Here is a 24,923-nt window from a genome sequence, read left to right on the forward strand (position 1 = left end):
ATTTCACAATGTAGTACGAATCAATTTCAGGATTTACCTCGCATTTCAAGTGTGGAATGATCTCATAACAAGTTAAGTGTTTTATATGAATGTGTGAGGTTTACCTTGGACTTGGTATAAAACACAGTCAATATCATGACTTAATCATAGGAAGCTAAATATGAATAGGCTAGACTGTATAGTGTTTAAAAAGAACAGAACACTTAGTTTTATCGATTTGAGTTTATTATCCATGAGCACCTGGCTGCGAGAAATGTTGAGACAAATGTTTATGCTCGTAACCTCTTCCATATTGAACACATTGTTGTAGATGTACACCCCTACCGATACACAACTTGTCACAAGAGTTCTTAAATCAGAAGTGGACAAACCATTTTTGACAATGACAAAAATGAGGATAGTATTTCTGACTCTCTAATGTCTTCTTTATCAATCTTTTGTACGAATGTTATCAAATTTTAGGATGCACACAGGAACCTTGGAGAATAGATTTCAATCATGTAAATTCATAAATTCCAACTGCAATTTGAGACAACACACATGAAAGAAACGTGAAAGCGTGTGTTCAACAAACCAAGGATTTCATAAATGCACTATGAGTTAACATGTAGGACCCCATATATACACTATGTACAATATACAATATTTACATGTGATTTATCTGAAACTGATTAATAGGCAGTGACTGATTAATATTTTACATATTCTTTACATAGTGACAATATATAATTCCCCTAACACATTTGGCACAATGCAATGTCGGTACTTCTTGTATGATTAGTATATCTCAGGAAACAATGATACAAGCAAGGTCATTCAGATAATACAAATATTAGCAAGGGCATTAAGACAATATCGGTAATATCCTGTCATGCATAAAAAGAGCGACCATCCTCAAGGTTTGGTTGCCCAATTTCGATATTGAATGAGTGAGTGAGTTTAACGTCGCTTTGAACAGTTTTGCAGTTATATAACGGCATGTCAGCTTGATGTGAGAGGAAATCTCGAAGTGATGCCAATTTCTGTATAGGTCTAGCCACAGTGTCTAGTTCACAGGGTCAAACTGAAAAATGTTTCTAGGGTAATAAAATTTGCCGGGAATGCAAAAGTCTAAGCCCCACTTTATAGATCAGAAACTGTAACAGAATAAGATGAGTATATATGCTCCCGATAGTTTCTTTTAAATGTAAAATAAAGGTTTGATATTGTTGACAAGGAAATAGAAGTAAATAAATGAAAAAAAATCGTTTGGTGTACCGTGTAATCTACATTTTTATCCAGTATGCATTCAATTGATCTCTGAAAACGTATAGAAAATCTCTAACTGAAAACAAATCAGCTGGATAAAAGTTAGAATGAAGAACTTTGTAACCCAAGGCTAAGAGATTTTAGATGTGTTTATATTGAACAGATCGAATAGATCAACTAGGCATCCCTCAAAGGGATGTTTTCATTGAAATTCTATATCACAGCATGGATTATATCAATGTATCACTCACTCCATCAACACTGCCATTTGGATGTCAAAATGTGAGTGTCACTATAAAGTGATATAGTACAACTTCTACAGTCAATCCTGACTATGCAAGGAAACGAACATAACACAACTGAATGTTGATTTGAAATCAAGCAAAAAACAAAGTAAAATCTTGACAATAAACAGAATAAAGACAAAATAGAGACAATAAACAGCATCAACAAATACATGATTGTATACATGTAAGATTATATGATTGTACAGTAAGAAAATAGAAGTTTCTGGCACAACAGTACTCTGCAGCAAGAACATCTGGGATTTCAAATGGGATTCCAGTGCAAATCTTCAAAAATGATACCTGGTAATTCATAATGAAAATACAAACTCGCTGTGCCAAACCTCTCTTGGATAGCGATCAATATTTATGGCATAGCAGATCTGGGATTTCTAAACTACTAAAAGTGATTGTACATTGAGGCAAGGCTAAACTGTATGATCCCAATAGCGTGGATTGATGCTCATGATATCGATCACTGGACTGTCTGGTCCAGACTTGATCATTTACAGAGCCGTCATATAGCTGGAATATTACTGAGTGCGGCATTAAACCAAGCTATCACTGAGTTTGAACAGACTCATAACAGTTGCATCACTTGGGATCAGATTGATTTATCTTCAGGACATGACTGACATCCAAAATGTCCAAAGATGTTTTTCCAAATATGGTGACAATACATACAGAAGAATGTCCTATCAAATATTGATAAAAATCATGTAAACCTCCTGTGATTTTGCTAGAGACAAATGGTACTAGGAAACTTTCATAATTTTTCAACTTCAACAGGTTATTCCGCATCATTAACAAATGTAAAACAAAACTTCAGAACACTTGTGATGACAATCAGTCAATGTCCCAGATCTGAATCCCTGCATGAGGGAGATAATGTAGAGATGGGGACACCAATATGCATGACCCAAAGCTGTCTGTATAAAAAGTGTGCTGGTGGAAAGCACATGTAAGAGGTGATGCTCTTGGATAGCTGAGGAAAATGAGACAATTCTTAACAGAAATAAACTAAAACAATGATCATTTTCTTAAACTTTGAAATACAATTTTAACATTCAAGACCTACAAATTTCTTGACTTAATTGAACACATGCTTTTTATATCATTATGAAAACCACCAAATACTAAAATAAACTCAGTCATCAGACCAATATCATAACAATATACACTGATCATAAGCCTGAACACTAATCAAGTTGACAAACCTTAAAGAAAGAGAAAAATCCCGTCACAACCAAGTACATATATCCCAATAGAAACTGCAGCTATCTGTTTGGTCATACGGAAGCCCATCTGCAGTGCTAATGCTGGTGTCTTCACAAATATATGATATTTGCATGTCTTGAAGAAAGTGCTATGATGATGAGACATTTTAACACATAGATACCTCCAGCCATGTCAAAGTTCTTCATGTGGCTGAGTGTCCTTGATACATTTGTCTTGCAAGCTTCCCCAACCTTAAATTTAGCATATCAAGTATCTAAACATTACATTAAATGATTAACAGGTGAACAACAGAATATTGTGGTACTAATGTGAGCTCAATAAACATCAACTCTTTACTCTAAGATAAAGCTTGTTCTCCCACCTTGCTACAGCATAGATCATATATACAACAGTGGAAATGTTAAGGATTGCTTACTGTATACTTCCAAATAATAGCCATTTTAAAACATTTATTTTTGTTTACAAAGTGACATATGAATAAAGAAATGCTGAAACTAAATCAATTATACCACATGTTTTGTAACTGTTCCCTGGCAATTGAAATTTGACTACAATGCTCTGTATCATTGCATCCAATGATATGACTTAGTACTTAGTACTTGTTAACATCTGGAGAAAAAGAGTCCTTGTACCAACTTTGTAGCAGGTGTCTGTGGTATCGTAAAGTACTCAAATTAAATTTATGTCGCTTACTTATTTAGGTACTTCCAAAACATACATGGGAGTTCAGGTCATGAAAATATAGAATGGGTGTGCTTAATGAATACATTATCACTAGTGTTATTACTACATCACTTGTTACCACCCCCTTGACACATTATCTTTGATGTAGACAATCAACATATATGAGAACTGGATGAAGAGTTTTTGACAAATAGTGGTTCCATCCTCACTGAGAGTCACCAAAGGGAGATGACTCCGCATAAACTGTCACCTTTACTTTTCTTGATCATACTTTCCACACTTTAACCAACAAAGCCGGAACTGGATGTACTATTTTACACTTACTTTATGGAATTTCTCAGATCTTTTTTGAAATTTGGACATGAGATCCATGTTCTAAGGGATATAATCCTTGTCAGCATGTCAGAGAAAGTTTCAGGGGAACTTCTATTTTGGGTTTATTGCACATGGATATAGGGACAGCCAAATATGGCCTATCACAAACTGTCAATTAATTAGTGATATCATTAACAAACACTTAACACACAATAACGTGGATTTCAAAATTCCACCACACAATTCTGTATAAATGAAAAATGTATGTGTTTGTCTGGCAAGCTTTCATTCACAAAACACCGTTCACAATGGATGAAAAACACAATGTGTGTCTTTTTCTTGTCTTGCTTTTTGGTGTGCATTTTTTCTGCACAAACTAATTTAGGATGGAAGGAACAAAATGATGAAGAATTTAATATGGCAAAACACATAAAAAGTGTTTAGTTGTATTCCTGTACAGGTAGACTGATTTCAGTATTTAGATTCAGAAATTTGGGTTCCAAATCCAAGGGTAAACTGCCCCAGCTGTGAAAAGGAAAACTACAGTTCTTCTGATGAGCGGTCAAGCCAAGGCACAAGTCACTCTCATTGTAGAAAACAGCATGGGTTCATGGCTCTCTACATGATTCTGACACATGAAACCGGTCCACAGTTTTCACCTGCAGTTATATCCCAGAATCAGTTGCCATTGACAGCTGGGGGCTGTTGTGGGACGAGTGATGTGATGAATGTTGACACAAAGCACCACACCATTGCGATAATGCCTTGTCGCGCTTCCTGCACTGGTTGGGCGCTTTGTCCGGGGACATCTGGGGTTGGGGCAGCTTCACTGCCTTCTTCAGCCTGCAAGTGAGCAAAAATGTGTTAAAAAGTACAGTGAATCTAGAACAATTGTGAGTTGAACTTCACAGCTCAATTTCGTAGGTTTTGTTCACCCAGAAAGTGGTTTGAGATGTAGTCAGTGCTGAATCCATTTAAACTTTTGAGGTATTTAAGCGCACTGAGTTTAGAGATCGAGTGGCCAGTACATAAATGGCTTTGGAATAAGTTGTGTGTAACAAAATCACAGGGTGGTCAAACTGGAATAAATTGTTTTGTCTTTTGTAAACAGCATACATAGTCTTTGGTCACAAAGAATTCCTGAGGGAAACAATATTAGTCCATCTATGTGCCAATCTATTGGAGACATTTGCACACGTAATTGCAGAAATGTAATGTGTCCCAATTGTCTCTGGAATGTCTTACTTTTTCCCCATGAAAGCTCAGTGTCTCCCAAACTTGAGATAGACATCAAGTCATACTAACAGGCTGGAAAATTTAAAGTAGCACATGGCCTAACTATATCCAAATTGAATTCACTTCCTGCAAACATCATCATTACAATATGGACATCAAATATTGTGTGAACATGTTCAACATTGCCAGGCTTATTAGGATCTAATTGTTCCTAATAGAGAAACACTGGTTTAACCTCAGGATGCCTGATGACCCATGGGCAGAACTATCATTTATCTGTCACTCTTGCATAAAAATTACATTCTGAGTCAAGTTGGCTATGAATAGAACTCTGCGGAACAGTTTAGCCTTAGAATCTTGAATTCCTTTCTTGATCCCAGGGAATGAACTGAGCAGCACCATACTGTTAACATGTGGGGCAAACCCTCCTGCTGAAGCAATGTATACAAGACATAAGTACCTGTTGATTCTCTGTTGCATTTGCCTGTTGCTCCTGCTGTGGCTCGGCTTCCTGTGGTACCTGTGGTACCTGTGGCACCACTTCTGCTGCTGCTGGTGGCTGCTGTTGTCTTTGAGGTGGATTTGGATTTCTTCTGAGATTTAACCAGCCCTTTTGTAAACTGGAAACAAAGCATTATCATGATTGATCAGGAAGTCAAAAATCTGAAACTTTCAGCATCTGAGAGAGATGACAATAGTTTTCTTAGCCAACACACGACTAATTCATCAAGCTTATGCACTGCAGTATATAATATTACTGTTCATATTCATCAGGAGTTGTCAATACACTTTCTGAAGCACACTGCAGAAAGCATGATGAACCTGACCACCCGTTCCTGTTTAGTCGCCTCTTACGAAAGGCATCGTCACCTTTTATGGCATGGGTTGCTGAAGACCTATTCTACCCCGGAATCTTCACAGAGAATTCCTGAGGGAAACAATATCAGTCCATCTATGTTCCAATCTATTGGGAACATTTGCACACGTAATTGCAGAAATGTAATGTGTCCCAATTGTCACTGGAATGTCTTCCTTGATCAATCCAGTGATTGACATCATGAGCATCGATCCCCGCAATTGGGATACGATGACATGCATCAACCAAGTCAGTGAACCTGACCACCCGATTCCGTTAGTTGCCTTTTACGACAAGCATAGTCGCCTCAAAGAGCAACTTGATAATGGGGACCTAGTATACTCTGGTATCCCAACAGGAAGAATTAACCATGATAACTACTTACAAATATATGATGACAAATCCTATAAAGACAGCGACGAATCTGCTAAAGGTGGAGTAGAAGTAGACAATGCTGAGAAGGACGAGGAAGCGAAATAAGATATAGATGTAATCTAGCCAGTCCCGATGTTCCACATCCTCCTCATCGTCATCTTCAACCATCCCACCCTGGGCATTCATACGCATGTTAGGATTGGCTGGAGCAGCTGCTGCTGGGGCAGGTTGGTTCTGATTGGCTGGACGTCCCTCGGCAACGGCAGTAGTTGCTGGGGAGGCAGGTGGTGTCTGAGGGTAGGCATTGTTGTAGCTGGTGGGGAGAAAACACAGGACTTGTAACCAATGCTGTTTTTCTCAACACATTCCCATATGCATGATTAGCATGGTTCACTATATTATCGCAGTAGTTAAATAATAATGGATCATAACAGTGTATGCTCACTAACCTTAATCATATGAATACCGTATTCGACGTAATAAGGGCCCCGCTCTTATAAGTGCCCACGACTACATTTGCTAATATATTGGCTGGTGAACAATCCCAATTAGCACGCCTTCCGATTGATCAATGTACACAAGACTTATTTATTTGTGTATAATACGCACTCGTGTGTTATATGCACCATCAATTATGGGCAATTAAATTTTGGAAAAATATATCTGTCGTATATAAACATTTTAGGCTGTCAGCATAAACCATGAAATTTACCATCTTTCAACTCACCACAATAATATTCTAATAAGAGCCCCCTATTTCTAATTTTGAGAGCGCTCTGGGACCTTATTACGTTGAATACGGTATTGTTTATTTGTTCAACGGGTGTGTGGGTGGGCAGGTGGTTGCGCAAGTGAGTGAAGTAGTACATATCCTCGACCAGAGACCAGGGCAGCTACTCACTATTGCATGTTCTGTGTCATGTACTGGGCATACATCTGCTGCATCAACAGCCTCTACTAGAGACAGCTACTCACTATTGCATGTTCTGTGTCATGTAGTGGGCAGCTACTCACTATTGCATGTACTGTGTCACATACTGGGCAGCTACTCACTATTGCATGTACTGTGTCATGTAGTGGGCAGCTACTCACTATGCATGTACTGTGTCATATAGTGGGCAGCTACTCACTATTGCATGTACTGTGTCACATACTGGGCAGCTACTCACTATTGCATGTACTGTGTCATGTACTGGGCAGCTACTCACTATGCATGTACTGTGTCATATAGTGGGCAGCTACTCACTATTGCATGTACTGTGTCACATACTGGGCAGCTACTCACTATTGCATGTACTGTGTCATGTACTGGGCAGCTACTCACTATTACATGTACTGTGTCACGTACTGGGCAGCTACTCACTATTGCATGTACTGTGTCACATACTGGGCAGCTACTCACTATTGCATGTACTGTGTCATGTACTGGGCAGGTACTCACTATTACATGTACTGTGTCATGTACTGGGCAGCTACTCACTATTGCATGTACTGTGTCACATACTGGGCAGCTACTCACTATTGCATGTACTGTGTCATGTACTGGGCAGGTACTCACTATTACATGTACTGTGTCATGTACTGGGCAGCTACTCACTATTGCATGTACTGTGTCACATACTGGGCAGCTACTCACTATTGCATGTACGGTGTCATGCACAGGGCAGCTGCTAACTATTGCCTGCACTGTGTCATGCACAGGGCAGCTACTCACTATTGCATGTACTGTGTCATGTACTGGGCATACATCTGCTGCATCCACAGGTACTGCTCGGGGCTGTAGCCGCCATAGCCAGGGGGCATCATCATCGGAGGGGCCATCACGTTGCCGCTGAAACACAATCAGACATATCTCATTAGGCTGGTACAAGGGGAAACGTGTAGGGCTTGACACCCTTAGCCATATCACAACCATATTCAGGCAGCAAAAGGGACAGAAAAGGCACATCAATAAAGTGTTTCATAAACTGCATTCATGTGTGGATTTAACCTCAGGTCCTTGTATGACCAGCAGCTTCTAACCATTTGGTTACCACCCCCTGTCATAACAGTAAACTGTTGCTCACTGTTTTATAAACCAGAGGTAGCACTCTTTCCAGTGTAATACATCAGACAAAACCGTGTTTTGCATTTCAACTATTCATTTCTTTATCAAACATGTCAAATAGTGTACATTTTTTCCCCAAAGATATTTGGTCAGCTTTCGAAACATGTCACACGTTTCCCAGTCCCATAATGCTGGGATATTATGATCCATTGTGCTAGGCCTATGAGTATGAGGAGTGCCACGCTTACAACCATTGATGACAATTCATGGGTCTGACATACTTCTCTGGTTATTTTTGTGGTAGATTTACCTGTGGGTGCATTTTTAATTTTTATCATGGTTACACATACAAAATGTCAACAAGCCAAATGAGCTTTCACTGATAACATACCTAGTAAACATGGTAAACATGAACAGACAAAAACAGGCCTTATCACAACGTGGTAGCTCCTGGCAAAGTGCCTGATGTCAAATACCAGTGCATCCTTCCAGCTAGTGACAATATCTTTAGGTTCTGTTCTCATAATATTAAAGGTGGCATGTCTTTAAATTTCATCATTGTTAATTCAACATGTTCAATATTGAAAAAGAGATCACTAGACACATGATAAAAAAAATATTAAATACAGAATTTCATCTACATTTATCTGTCTATCATTTAAAAACAATATTTCTGTTAACTGAACAATTTATCTCTTCACATGTAATGATATATGTAGATTTTTGTACAGGAAGGACAAATTATTGCCAACAAAAATATAAAACTTCACAATTATCTTTTTATCTCAACTGAACAATGAAATGTTCAAATCTATGTTAAAACAGTAATGGCCACATTGTTACAGTCATTTACAATTTTCAATAAAAGTGATTTTGTTCAAGGCATACGTGGTATAGTCATACAAATTCCATTATCGGGCATTCAACACATAAGCCGGTCACACACAAGGCAACACCTGCCTCCGAATCAATACAACATTGTGACGTCAAGCCTTGCAAATACACTTCTAAGTACAATCCATCTGATTATTAATAGAAGTAGAAGTTCAGAATGGAAATGCCAGCATAAGACATGTCCCAATCATATCTTTGTCTATAACTTGTAATGACTTGAAATTTGTAACAACTGGGTTGTCAATATTTGTGTTAATATCTTTACTGGTGTTTTAAACAAAACATCTACACGAGCATGATAAGTATGCAATGACAAATCTATGAATTTACATACTGATTTCAATCTCTCAATCTGTCACATCATATGCATACAGGTTAGGACACGTGAAGATCTGGGTAAAGAATTGGTCTTCGGGAACCCATGGTTGCTGAAAGAGGTGACTATGCTTGTCGTAAGAGACGACTAATGGGATCCGGTGGTCAGGCTTGCTGACTTGGTTGATGCATGTCATTATATCCCAATTGCGTAGATTGATGCTCATGATATCCAACACTGGATTGTCTGGTCACGACTTATTTATTTACAGACCGCCGTCATATAGCTGGCATATCGCTGAGTGTGGCGTTAAACAACGCACACCAACAGCATACTGGTTAGAAATTAGGCTAAATAGTCAAAGGTTCCTTGTCATTTCCTAATGTTAAAAGTTGAAGATTTGGGGTTCCTCGATTCAAATACTGTACAAGGATACCTGAAGGACTCCAGGACCCTCTTAAGTTTGAACACTGTGCACATGCACACTTGTTTGGTGGTATGAGCAATACACTGTGTGAATGATGGAATCAAAATATCAGGAATATTTTCAGTATAAGCATCAATACTATGTCAAGATGACAGAGAATAGACCAGGCAAAAACTGCTAGGAACTAGCAAACCAGTGGTCACGCTGTTAGAAACTATCAACACTGTATATCTGTAAATGATAAGTCACCATGTCTAAACCATGTAAACTATTATTCATACTAATATCAATATTATTTAATTTGATAATGGACTGTCTCTTTACAGTCGATAGCCCTTTCTTCATGAATAGTCATACTTGTAATTACAGAATAAAAAAACCTGAAACAGCTGGCTTCTCTACCATAAATGTAACAACCGAATAAACATGTAACTCCGCTTTACCCTGGCTAGTCTTTGGAACAGCTGAAAATGGTAGTGAGTTCACAATTATCCTAACATTATACCTACCAAACAGTAAAATAATATCAAGTGTCAGCTGCCCACACATGATCCTGATTTACAAGGACAAGGCCTCGATACAATAACTTGCTGACTATGCAATTTTATTGAACTGTCTTTACTCTCATTTATGTTCAATACAGTCATACTTTGTGGAACACATTATTGCCTATTATTGCTTGTCAACTTCATATTGTCACACCTGATGTATTTTAGAACCTGTGTTGCTCTAAATCCCTGTGCATTTCTATACACTGTCTATAATGCTGTGAATTGCTACCTTCTCTAACATCCCATGGTTATGATGAGGAACCCTTGACTTTGACTATGCTAAATTGTGAACTATGACCACCATTACATGGTATGTTCCAGTTCACTGGTAACCTCTGAAAGCCATGACCAACTGGTATCGCTCCAGTAAAGAAATTCCAAAATGAACATTTTGTACCCAATTTGAGACCTACAGTGGGTACCCGGGTAGGGTTGGGTAATAGGGAGTTGGGTACTTGGGTACTAAATTTAGACTCGTCCAAGCCTTAATATTGCCCACATATGATCATACTGCTACACCCTGTATATATTGTTACATCCTGTGTATCCTGACCTTATATACGACCTATTGGTACACCATGAGTATCAGTACAAAGCCTGTGTATCACAACAGTATTGGTAAAACATATGTATCAGTACAAAGTGTGTATCACAAGAGTATTGGTACAAAGTGTGTATCACAAGAGTATTGGTACAACGTGTATCAGTACAAGGCCTGTATCACAACAGCATTAATACTCAATGTGCAACCCGTGAAGATCCGGGGTAGAACAGGTGTTCAGCAACCCATGCTTGCCTTAAATGGTGACTATGCTTGTTGTTGTCTGGTCCAGAATGTATTTTTTACAGATGCCGTCATATATCTGGAATATTGCTGAGTGCGGCATTAAACAAAACACCATGTGTCTCGGTACAAAGTGTTTATCAAAACAGTATTGGTACACCATGTATCTGTACAAAGCCTGTATTATAACAGTTAGGTACAGTGTGAGTATCAGAACAAGGCCTGTATCACAACACTATTGGTACACCATGTGTATCAATACAACATTTGTATCACAACAGTATTGGTACAACATGTGAATCAATACAACATTTGTATCACAACAGTATTGGTACAACATGTGAATCAATACAACATTTGTATCACAACAGTATTGGTACAATGTGTGTATCAATACAACATGAGTATCACAACAGTATTGGTACATCGTGTGTATCAATACAACATTTGTATCACAACAGTATTGGTACAACATGTGTATCAATACAACATTTGTATCACAACAGTATTGGTACAATGTGTGTGTCAATACAACATGAGTATCACAACAGTATTGGTACATCATTTGTATCAGTACAAGGCCTGTATCACAACCCTGTACATGACTACTCTAGAGGCACACTTGTCACATGCTTACCCAAGCTGGAGCTGCTCCATGCCTGGCATTGTGGGTCCGCGATACCGGATACCTTCTGCTGAATCTGTCGAGTGACTAGAGCTGGATGGGGTCGGATCTATCTGCTTCAAGGGGAAAACAAGCTACGTTTGTAATCAATGTAGATTTTAAATACATTCTGATCAAAAGAGCAAGAATATTAACATTAAACATGCAAAAAACACATTGTAAAATGACTTCAGAGAATTATTACATTTAAACATCAATTTTGATTATTCTAATTTCTGAACAAACAACTGGTATCTTCATAACTTCAGTTGTAAAATTGTAAAATCACATCAACTTGAGACCTGAATCTTCCTTGGGTTGTGTTCGTGAAACACAAAGTTCAATGATTTGAAACTTGCATACTTACTGTTTCAACTGTACTTTCAACATAGGATCCCTCTGTTCCTCCAGCACAGACGAGGTGGACAGTGTGAAGTGATGCTTCATCAAGCTGAAAGAACAAGTTATATCTAAATAAACAAAACAACAAAACCAAACCATAACATAATCTTTATAGGATTGATCTTTTAAGTCGGTGATGGAATTTCAAGTCAAATACAAGCTTGCCTGTCTAAAATGAAAATAACTCAAAACATTATTAATGACACATTGACATATTATAAAAACATAAATTAAAGTTTGATAAGGTAGCAGGTCTAATAAAAGAACATATCAAACAACCTCAGCATAAACATGATAAATGCATAAACCATTGTAAATAGGTGTATTAGAGCTGGGACAGGTAACTCGGGTACTTGGGTTGGATGGGTACTGAGAAGGACCTGGGTACCCACTGGACTACCCGTATATGGTTAGTTGTATGATATATTGTTTAATGACAAAAATGTTCTAGAACTATATGGTTACACTACAAGTCACTAATGTTCACATTTCTTTCTGACTATGCACCCATTCCTTCTCACCTTCATATGTTTGAATAAAGATAAAACTTCAGTCAACCTCAGTGTATTCATGACCAGATACGTGTATCTAAATTTATTTTGTCCACAGCTGTGGTCAAACGTTTCCCAATCGGACGTTTTGTACTCAACTCTAGAGACCTACATCGGGTACCCGGGTAGTACATTTGGACTTGTCCCAGCCCTACTGTGTATACAACACGAATAATATGGTGACCATAATGGGAAAAATCAACTTCAACATGAACCCAACTTGTTTTCTTATCTATTAAAAATGCTTTGTTGTTTTTATGTGTTTGTGTATTTCTCTTTTCTCTATGCATGTAGTTGTGCTCAATTTGAATATGGTCCAATGGTTAGATAAATATTATCTTAATGCTTCAGTAAGTCCTTGTCTTACATAAATGCTCAGGGGTGATTGGACCTTGAGGTCTTAATTCATGCTTCATTTGACATTCTGATGGTTGGATAAACATATCTTAATGCTTCAATGGTTTCTGCTCAGAGGCATTCATTCCCCTCTACCATGTCGAGATACAATGGGCTACAAAAAGTCACATATCTTGAAGGTACAACAACAGACCATGCCCCAGCCCGGGCTAGGTTAAAACAAGAATTGCAGTTAGATCCGGTATCTGTCATAGATCTCCTAAAGCCAAGAGATGCAATAGCGAAGGCGAAACTAACTCTACTTCTGAGAGATGGACAGCTACTCGAACGTATATAAACAGAGCAGCCAAGGGTAAAAATGAAATCACATCAATAAACGAAAACAGAAATCATATCAATACAAAAACAGAAATTATGTGAACACCAAACACACAACAGATATGTGTACCCTACTCACACACAGGAGTCCCAAAGAGGGACAGGTCAGCCGAAATTGCTTAGGCAGAAGGCGACCTCTTAAACACTTAATGCAACAACAACAAGGTACAACTGCTACATAACAATTCATACTAAGGGTGAATGTTACACAGGAACTGTGATGCACTGGGCCTTCGATCTGAAGTCCTAGTGAATATGTTATCAACACAATCTACATTTACTTTTCTCAGAGGTGGGGCAACCTAACCAGCTCAAATTCTCCATAAGCAAACTGCAACAACCTCTTTTTTCTGGGCTTTCCTCCCACATTAAGCTGACATGCTGTGATATAACTGGAATACTGTTAAAAGCGGTGCTAAACCCAACTCACTTACTTACTCAATAATGACGGGCAAACACATGAACCACTGGGCCACTCTACCACCACACAATCCATAAAAAGCAACATCCAGACATTTATTCAGACATCATCATTATCAGGAGTATGTACATAGTTAATGTCTGAGCGATGTATTGAATGTCACACAATGTTGAGTATTTGAAAATATTTTGGACACAGGTTATCAGCCTGCAACTTAAGCCACTAGCCTGAATGAAGCCCGAGTTTAGAAAAAAGTGTTTGGTCCAGTAAGCTCGGCTGGTAATAGTCCATATAATAACAATAACATGGACGGCATTTGTTTTCCAAAATGATCCTAAGTGCCAAGTGCGGGCTAGTAGAGTGGGTTATTTGTATTGCAATGTTATATGAACTAATGCAGTTGTCAAAATAAAGCTGTACATAAAGTTAAACCGTGTAAACTGTATGTGATCATCACTTCTTGTTGTGTAACATATTAGGGCTGAATTTCTGTTACCAATCTTTTGTAACTATTCTGACTCACCTGTCTGAGCACCTCCTTGAGTGTGACGTGATCTTGTAGTAACTTGCCCGAGTAGATAAGCTTCTGTTGATTATGTTTCTGCAAATAAAATACATGACTTTGATTAACGCAGGACAAATCATCAATAATACTGTCATTGTGAGACCAGAGCTAGCTTGTTTAATATTTAGAAAACCCAACACATCAACTGATCAGTGATGTCTCAACATCAATATTCATCAACATGTATTATCCATCTTCCCAAAGCAAGGGAGTTAACGTTAACTTAGTATAAAAATCCAGTTTCTACCTGTGCCAAATTAGACTGCAATTCCAGAATTACAGTTTGGCTGGACAAATGAGTCTTATGCATAGTCCAATAAAATTTGTGTTACGAACTAGATTTCCACTCCATAAACAACATGGATTTCAACATGTGGATTTCAGTTGAATGCAGGAATTGCAAAACATTTGTACCATCAACTGGGTGTTGACAGACATTTTTCAAATCTTTTCATATTTTTTTAATCAAGGTGCTCACATGATTTGATACACTTTGCGAGGTGTTACAATATAGACCTTGATTATCAATCAGATTGTCTTGGCTGTACGCCGCCATTTGGTTTGAAGCAAATGCAAGTGATATGAGAAGTGGAATCTCATTGGTCAGTGGGAGGGACATAGAAGGGACTTAACTCATAATAGCCACTGGTGGCGCTACGATCTAGCCACGAAATTCCAACCTAGTTCAGCAAAGGCGAAACTGGAGTTTTATAGCCCTTGCCTCAGGAAGATGGTTTTGATCTGCATTAGTTCTGGGGCCAAGATAAATATTAGTCACTAGGGGGTATCCTGAATCAGAGGAGGAGCATGTCATTGAAAAACCTGTCTTACTGAAATGTCAATATATATTTCTGTTATAACCAGCTGTGCATAAACTGCTTCAACTTGAAAGGTTCCAACACATGTCCAAGGACATATGTAATGTATATGTTTATTCATAACCATCACAAACAGGATGATCAGACTTTACAAGACTATCATATTTTGAATATACGCCCAAATTAATTTACCAAAAGAACTAGTGTAGGACAATACACAAATGCATCTTTTAATATGACTATGTTATCTCAGCTTGTGTCATTCTTTCTGTATCATCATACATCTCCTATTGTGACCTCACTGTTGTGATAGGAATTGTGACTGAAGAGATCCCCTACACAAATTAGAAAATAGAGAGGGTAGAAGAGCAGACATTTTTCCAAATGTATGTTAAGGCATTAACATTTACTGGTTTGAGAGTGCAAAGCTTTAAGAGAGAGAAAAAGGGGATATTTTGATCTACATCCTTATCTTGTGCAACCTAAATTCACATACTTTCTTGATAAATACTTAAATTCCTTACTTCAATCCGAACGTCTGAACAGATGATGACAGCATTGTGCACACAACTGTTACACAAATTCATTCCCTGGTTTAACTCTATCCCTGTGTATCAACACGAACTGTGTATGTTCTTCCAGGAAAGTCCTCACTTAATGCAGACACTGATAATGATAGTATTGAGGAATTACACTCAAACATGTTAAACTTAGCCATCTTAAAGCCAAAACATGGAGACGATGTAGACATATTGTTCTGTGGTGACTTCATTAGTAGTGTTGGTAATAATGAAAATTTGAAAGGTCTAATATCAAATGTAAATCCTACTTGGTGACCCATATGTGTGTGATGATTTCTGTCAACACAGGTCCACGCAGGACAGTAACGTAAACAGGGGTTGGTTATAATTACTTGAACCATGTAAAAGTTGGTGTATACATATTGTTAATGGCAGGACAATAAGTGATAAAGATGGAGTCTTACATGTGCTAGTAGTTAGCTTAGTGGACTGCTTCATTACATCAAACATGTTCATAGATTGTACCATCTAGACCACAGCTACATCTTCCATCTGTTCTAGAGTTGCCATATAGATTCCAAACTGCATAACATCACAGACTGATCCTTAACTGAATCACTACTCATGAATAAATGGCATTTCGGTAGAGGAAGAACAACATCTGACCCCGGAATCCAGGGATATGCTCAATTTTGCTTCCTATCGACACCTATGACATGACCAGATCCATCCGGAAACGCTATCTCAGTTGGGCCAATCATTATTTTACATTTGTAATAACAACCCATTTGTTTTCAATCATCTGGTGTCTTCATTGCATTGCTGCTGCCTCGTCTATATCAATCCTAATGCTGGTCAATATAGTTGCTACACCACCCCTCTCTTAGCATGCTTAGGGCGTGACACTGTGTCCTGTCGCCAGGTACGGGTTTTGTCAATGAATTTTTTTAAGATAAAACACTGATCAGACCAATGACCAAATATTATGTTGTTAATTTCAATCACATAACATTTACACAACTTTATATGAAGTACAGTTACTCGTCTCCCACTACTAGAGATAGAGACGTTAATTCTCAATCTGCCACCACCCTGAAGAGGATTAAACGGAGGGGGTATGTCAAACAAACATGACACACCAAAGACTGTCAATCCATGTCAGGTAAGCTAAACTCAGCCATGTTTATTGTAACTGATATCCTGCATTTATTCACTTGATTAATATGAGCATGTATGAAATAAAGCATATTGTAAAAGTCGATTGTATGCAATGGATATTAGTATTATTACAATTCAAGGTCTGTTACGAGCTCATCTGAGAATGTTGAAAAGTTTTCCATTTTCTACTACTGTTAAAATATTTGATTAAAAAATTGCTGCTATGCTTTCATGTGGGTTGGAAATCTGGAGATACATTTACACAAGAATCATTGAAAAGATACACAGCAATTTCTTTAAAAGTTATCTTTCTGTTGGTAAAAGAACTGTTTTAGGACAACTACAAAAAACTCCAGTATGTTTAAACTATTGTAGTTGTTGTATTATATATTTTTGTAGATTAATTAGGTTAAATGAATATCAATATGCTTAAGATTTTTAACAATGATAATGGCAATAATAATTGGGTTTCCTATATAAGATTACTATTATTTAAAACTTGGTTTTCATATGTACAGGTATCTTATCTTGAATTGTGTTGTGAAATTATTAAAACAAAACTGCAAGGATCTTATGGGTATTGAACTTCAAAATTGGCTTTATAATATAACAAAGTTTTCTATCTTGCAGACTGCCTCCGTGAGTTAATGGGTAGAGCATCTGCTCGGAGAGTGAAAGGTCAGTGGTTTGACCCCTGGCAGTGTCTTACCAAAAGATGGTACTTGTTGTTACCCTGCTTGGTGCAGGATTGGTGTCTCAGTGGGCTAGCATTATAAAACTGACATTTGAAATATCTGTCTATCTTTGCATGTAAACATTGTGAAAGATTTCCTAACAACTTTGTGTAAACTTCAGTGCCTAGCTCATAAACTTAATATACAAAACAAACAGTTTAATATAACTATAGATCCATCACTTAGCATGCTTAATAGAAAATGAGTATCATTGTCCATTTTACAAAAATATCAGTGACAAACATAAATAATTGATCTCCAAATTAAATATTAAGTGGAACCATCCTTTCAAAAATGTATCAATATCTTTTCTACTACGAAATAAATCTAACCAAGTAATTACGATTGTAAAAATATGACTAATTCTTTGGTGCTGCATGTGCAAACTTCTTCTTCGTTGTCACTCAGATTAAAAACAGTTATTGGTCAAACTTATAAATGTTCAAGTGAAGAATGACCCACAACCAACATTGCAATAAGTGTTACATAGGTATTCACAGAAATAACATGATTCTGGTGTTGAAGAGAAACTTGGCATGTCCTCAACAAGCAGTGACAGGTAACAGCTGAACTGTTCAATAAACAAGTATGATATACAACCATCTGTGCATGTTGTTCATGTATATTCTCTGGAGGTATTGATAAGGATGGAGGCACTACCCATAACCTGCTGCTTTTATCCATGCGTTCACTGGACCGAATACCAGCTGTAACAACAGGTGATTAGCGCACATATTCAACACATTACATAACTTCGCTGTCAGAGATAAAGATCGTCTCAAAACCGGTCCTTCAATAGTAAAGCCGGGTACATCAGCCATTACAGTATACATGCCCAAGTGATAACACACTGACACGTTTATATACAGAGTTTTGTGTGGAGTGATACTTACGGGGTTACTAGGGTAGACGTTTTCTAAATGTTCTTTCAACTTTCTTACAGTCCATTCCAGGAAGCAGTCGACTGTTTGGTCAGCAATTCTCTGATTTGGTGCTTTGACAATCAAAGTCACTGGGTTATCACCTAAATCCATCATACTTGCAATAATGTATGTCCTCGTCACCTATATCTTCTGATTCGAAAAAAGGGTCACAATTTCATCGATTTCGGCACGATTGTCCTGAATGATGAAAGTCTGACACCGATGAGTTCTCACGAAAATTGGTGCCACTGGGTCACTAACAGGATCGAAGGTTACAAATTTACGAATATTTCCGCACTTAATATCACTGTCACTCAGCACGCGAGTAGCGTATTGCTTGCCGGTTCGACGAACAACAATCAGAACACACTGTAATTAAGTGAACTGGCCAAGAAATTGATGAATACACTGTCACACCCGTGCTTGTTGTCAAAACTGCTGCTGGTTCCCCATGACGTAAGGTCACGTGACTGCTAAAGAAAGATGGCGACTTCTCATTGGTTGACATACTCGGTTACCACTCGTTTATTTTTATTTGCAATAATTGAACAAAGATCTTCCTTTTATATATATAACATATTAAATGGCAGAATCTCAACACGTAACTTATCAAAATAAGATACATTGAAAACGTCCCAAATCACGGAAATACACGAAGTTAGACGGAAGTGCACGTGTACGAATGTAAACAACCAATGCAGTTTCCACGCGGCTCGCAGTGGTGATACATGTATAGTGAAATAAAACGTGCTGAATGGTGCTTCTTGTGCTTTGTTTTCTGAAGTCGGTTCTTATTTCAAGACTGCCTTTGTAACCCCTATTGTATGTGTATGTAATATGGTCGACATTCTTTAAAATATATTTCAACCACGCCCCTTTAACGCAACAAATTGATAAATTTTCCATCGGATTCTTTTTGGGTTCCCCCCTATAATGCCCATGCGAAGTTTTTGACAATATTAATACTGCTTTCAAAGGTTTTGATATTTCATTGTGACAAACGTAAAATCTCCACTGACCTCCAAAATAAGTTATTTGATCGATATAAAAAATATATATACTGCAGTAGACCATAATCGATGTATCTTTTTAATAAACTGTTCAGGACATCGGTTTTCGCTTACAGGCGTGGTTCACACCAATCATGAATGCTTGGTTGGACATGTTTGGTGTGTTTCATCAAATAAGGAAAGAAGGGGCACACCCATCACCAGTCGGTACTGGGGAACAATAAAAACGCTTGTTTTCAGGAAGTGTTTATTTTTATTAGACCTTAGGAAACACCAGCACTAGTCTACTTGTATTTTAACATAGTATGTTGCTGTATATAATACTATATCTTATATCAAATCTTTTTTTACAACAGTATGATATATATCTGTTTGTATGAAAGGTATTGAAAATTTGTATAGCACCTATACATCCAAGTTTAAGAAGTGCCAAGGTATTGAAAGTGTGTATAGCACCTATACATCCAAGTTTAAGAAGTGCCAAGGTATTGAAAGTGTGTATAGCACCTATACATCCAAGTTTAAGAAGTGCCAAGGTATTGAAAGTGTGTATAGCATCTCTACATCAAAGTTTAAGAAGTGCCAAGTTTCCATCCCCTCGACAGACATTTAGTCCCAGAAATAAAGTTATTTTATTTAAAACGTTATATCTACAAAATAAAATAATAAAAAGGGAGCCCAGAACAATGCATAATTCCCTGGAGCTGAGCCAGTCTAGACTTGCTCAATCATTCCAGACATAAGTTGGACTCCTCTTTCAATTTATTCTCTAGGGTCTGGGAGACAGACTATCACGACCCCTAAGATGTTATATACACACTTGTATATACACAATGTATTTGAGGAGCAAGGTGTGGCCTTGATTCTTCCATTTTGGGTTTAACCCGGCATCTGTTAGAAAAAAATTGTCTTTTAGGAAGATAGGTGAGTGAGTGAGTATTATTCCAGCAATATCACGGCGGGGGACACCAGAAATGGGCTTCACACATTGTACCCATGTACACGAACCAGGGTCTTCGGCGTGACGAGCGAACGCCTTTGACCACTAGGCTACCCGACCGTCCCGGAAGATAGGTAATTCGCTACCCGTTTATGATAGAAAATCACTACCCCAAACATATAATATCAAAGGTGGAGGAGATTATTAAGAAGAAATAGTTAATGCATTCTAACTATAGTGAGGATGATATAAATCCAGGGGCGTAGATGCCTATAGGCACAATAGGCAAGTGCCTACACTTACATTTTCTTTTAAAAATATAGATCTGTTTATGTGTTTGAAATACTATTTTTTGTGGCTGGACATCAGCTTACTAGTGAGCACGATCTCCTCTCTATGGGCACAGATACATTCCTGTGAGCACTGAGAGAGTCATCGAAGAGTTTGCGGTTTTATAACAGAGGTGGCGTGCCCCGAATCCCACTTGCTAACTCGAGCGCAGGAAATTAAACTGAATACTTTATTTCTACAGTAAATCATAAATATAAACCGTGCTATGTACCCCGTTTGTCGAACCTTATACGATTATCCTGATAAATCCATACAAAAGGAGCTCTTATTGTATAATTCGAGACGAGAAATAACCAAATAATACTGAACAAATATATGTCCAATATATAAACTGTTTTTGTTTACGTGAACAAAACACTAAGTTTATGCGTAACATTCTGTTTTACAAATCGAAATTTTTCAAACTATATACGAAATGTTGGTGAAATATAAATTAATCAATTTACCAATCATTCTCTGACGTCGCCTGTAAGACATAAAAAAGTATGACGTCAAACAAAATGGTGTCAATGTTTTAGTAATTCATATTTGGTGATGAGGCTCATACTTCATTAATAATAGGACCCTATTAGTCACACTCAAACAATCCGGTGAATGCGTGAATCTAAGGACAAATTACTTTGACATTTTCATTTATATAATTGAATTCTCTGTCCCTTTTGACACTTATGTGATTGACAAGATGCAGGACAAACATGGCAAATATGCGGACCTTGCTTACGAAATGTCAAGCTCGCATCCCATGTAACAAGTTGTCCGTCTCCCCATTGTTCTCGGTGCCTTAGGTTTGGTACCTCCCAATCTGTTGACTGACATTGGGAGAGTACCCGGGTTTGCTGCCAGGAATACAGCCTTTCTGACAATCTGGGTAATGCAGGAGACTGCAGTGTTGGGGAGTCTTCACATCGAAAAGTTCTCGGTGGGTTCGACTAGGCAGCGCTTCCTGGGAGAAGTCCCATTCGTTGTCTGGGCTGCGTGTTGAGGGGGCAAGGGCCCTGAGCTGATGATGAGCCTAACAAGCCTGTGCCAGGATCACCCAAACCCTCTTTGCTGCATTTGTTTATTGTAATGTAAAAAATAATAATTTCTATTGATTATTGGGTTTAGAAAATGAACTGCTATAGGAAAACGGTCTTATAGTTTTCATTCCTATTTAGACAGTATTCTTAAGGAAATGTTTGTTATTGTTATCTTTTTGAAAATTATAGGATTTTTACCCATCTTTGCATACATCTCTAGGTGGCTATGCAGAGCTCCAGATAAGCTGCACATTTGTGTAACACATGCCAAACAAATCACCGTTACTCAATTTATTTTGTTGTTTGTTTCTTTGTTGTTTAACGCCGCAATATTCCAGCTATATGTCGGCGGTCTGTAAATAATCGAATCTGGACCATACAATCCAGTGACTGATGTCATGAGCATCTATCCACGCAATTGGGATACGATGACATGTATCAAGCAAGTCAGCAAGCCTGACCACCCGATCCCGTTAGTCGCCTCTAAAGACAATTTTTAACAAGCCAATTCATTTTGAGTTGCGTGCGTACAAATATATATGAAATAATTCAAAACCCCGATAGTATAACAACACAGTGAGTAACTACCCAATGTACCCTTTCAGCTTGCATACCTGGATATCTTTACTCAGCTAAACAATGGATTTAAGGGATGGATGAATTAAAATGTTGAATGAAATAAAGTAAAAGAGGGTATCAAGCATCTTGAGTCATTTCTTTTGTCTATAATAATAGATGATAGGGGTTAATTACCTGAGTAACATGTGCAACCAGGTATGACATTGTTGTTTTAAGGTGTCTCACAACTGGGCTGTCTTACTAATGGGAGGAGACCGTTGATATAAAGAAATTCGCAAAATAATTACACAACGCCGATTGTGCTTGATGTGCTACATCTTTATAACCGATAGTATATACTATTCACGTATCTAGGGTTCGCTAGAGTATATATATAATATGCCTGTATATTATATATATAGATACTCTAATAAATGCACAGTTGCGAATGATGAACTAATACATCTAATTCAATCATTCGTAGGTTCACCTTGTTACAGTATGTTACACAATATATGCACCCAACTGAGTGAGTAAAAACTTAACGCCTCATCGGCATTATTTCCGCCATACAGTGACTGTTAACACATCTTATCTACCTACAAGTAAACACTACTTTTCCTAAGATTTCCCGTTTCTCATATATCACTAGACAAGAAATATAAAAAACACTTTAGAGCATAATATGTCGACCATAGACCGACCTCATGGGAACATGATGACATCGTGGATTTCTTACGTGTCCACTTCATTGCACACTAATTTATATGCAAGTAGGAAGATAGTAATACGCTAACCAAGGAACGACTACATACACACTCACTACCACCGTAGTAGCCGACATGGAAGTGTCTATTCTTATAAGAGATTTGATTTAATCTCATCAATTAAACAATCCAACATCTCAGTGTCAGTAATCGCCGACAATATTATTGTCTGACTCATATATACCACCCCCACCCCAAATCCGATAAGACAACTTGCAAAACGACAGTCAATATTTTATATCAACAATTCCCATTTCCACGACCCCCTTCAAATGTGTGTATTATATTTTACGACCTTCCCCTAGATATTGTTATATTTCTAATTTCAACAGACCTTAACAAGTTCAACGAAAGTGTTACAACATATAAGTGTAAATCTCTTAATAGTGTACTAGGGTAGTATTTTCAAACCCTGATTGAATAATGAGAGTGTAACTTGTTGCTAGGATATAAATTGATAGATATTCTTGGCAATAATTTAAATTATTCCCTCCCATTCCTTTCCCTACACCACTATATTATGTAACCGTCCCTGCATCATTACCATACTATACACAATAATACACATACTGCGAGACCAGTTCCTTTACAGATCAAGGAACGTTGGTGATTTGGTGAAAACATATGTGTTAGGCCACCCCCAGTGCGACTTGTATACATATTTACCCACCTATAAACATCGAATGCATTAGATATATGGAATCACCCAGTTCCCCCACCTACCTATTTTTTACGTATTGGAGAAAACACGCTTACGAGGTTTTGGTAGACAGGGAAAAACAAAGGGGGCGAAGCTCCCCGCGGTTTTTCCCGACCCCCAGGGCATCCTCTGTCTACCAAAACCGAGGGAAAGTGTTTTTCTATACTTATAAACCGTCTAAATTGATTAAATGTTATAACGAGCATCTATACATGAGGCGCTTCATAATAGCGCTTCCTTGAAGACGTGATATCATAACTTGCACGTGAAATTCGCTGACTTGCCAGGCGTTCAAGAGCACTTGGATGTGTCAACAACAAAACACAACTAAAATACTTACTTTTAAATAAAAGTGAAATCTTCGGTTTCTAAATGTTTGTGTTGCAATATTCCACTTCTTTTAAACTTTTCAAAACGAAAATTGGCAATTTTGAAAGGTGTTTTTTGCTTTACAAGATTTGTTACTTTAAACAATCCAACTATTACATAGAGGTAGTTGTGACGTAACGGCTAGCAGTTACTGCACGTGCAAATTGTGCAGCATTGATAAGCACTTGTTTAAAAGCACGTGTTTCGAAACCTCGCTGTCCTTTCATTTTGAATTGCTACTTGTTGTCATTTTTTCAGTTACTTGGTTAAACCTGGGATTTGAGGTTTTACATTCAAAGTAAAACCTCCCGAACGAAAATAAAACCTCATAATAGGTTTTAATGCCTATAGAAAGAACTCCCAATGAATAGGTTTATAAAATGGGTAGAAACGAACCTACCATTTCATTGGCTGAATTTTGAGAAAGTGATTTCATTGGCTGCACATCTTGACCAGGTTCA

At 37.7% G+C, this 24,923-nt stretch overlaps 1 protein-coding gene across 2 annotated transcripts; it reads right to left on the reverse strand.

Moving 5' to 3' along the window:
• Positions 1-207: 207 nt before the first annotated feature.
• On the reverse strand, positions 208-19,230 carry LOC124148282 (homocysteine-responsive endoplasmic reticulum-resident ubiquitin-like domain member 2 protein). 2 transcript variants are annotated; one of them, XM_048398918.1, is made up of 8 exons: positions 18,719-19,230; positions 14,553-14,630; positions 12,288-12,371; positions 11,894-11,994; positions 7,952-8,068; positions 6,248-6,550; positions 5,467-5,626; positions 208-4,613 (listed from the first exon to the last, which is right to left on the reverse strand). In XM_048398918.1, the coding sequence occupies exons 1-8, from the start codon at positions 18,860-18,862 to the stop codon at positions 4,449-4,451; spliced, it is 1,152 nt and encodes a 383-aa protein (XP_048254875.1). In that variant the 5' UTR covers positions 18,863-19,230; the 3' UTR covers positions 208-4,448. The 2 variants fall into 2 exon arrangements, with proteins under 2 accessions (XP_048254875.1, XP_046375250.2); XM_046519294.2 differs by having other exon boundaries at positions 11,894-11,997.
• Positions 19,231-24,923: the final 5,693 nt, after the last annotated feature.

This window comes from Haliotis rufescens, unplaced genomic scaffold (genome assembly GCF_023055435.1).
Source record: "Haliotis rufescens isolate VD_foot unplaced genomic scaffold, xgHalRufe1.0.p SCAF_19, whole genome shotgun sequence".
Lineage (NCBI taxonomy): Eukaryota > Metazoa > Mollusca > Gastropoda > Lepetellida > Haliotidae > Haliotis > Haliotis rufescens.

What these genes read in the sequence shown, in the direction of transcription:
- LOC124148282 (XM_046519294.2), bottom strand. Translation starts at nt 18,862, where the DNA reads ATGATGGATTTAGGTGATAACCCAGTGACTTTGATTGTCAAAGCACCA. An exon ending in TCAAGGAGGTGCTCAGACAG is followed by an intron (nt 12,372 to 14,552) that starts GTGAGTCAGAAT and finishes TTGTTCTTTCAG; the next exon opens with CTTGATGAAGCATCACTTCA. An exon ending in ATGGAGCAGCTCCAGCTTGG is followed by an intron (nt 8,069 to 11,893) that starts GTAAGCATGTGA and finishes ATTGTGTTTCAG; the next exon opens with CGGCAACGTGATGGCCCCTC.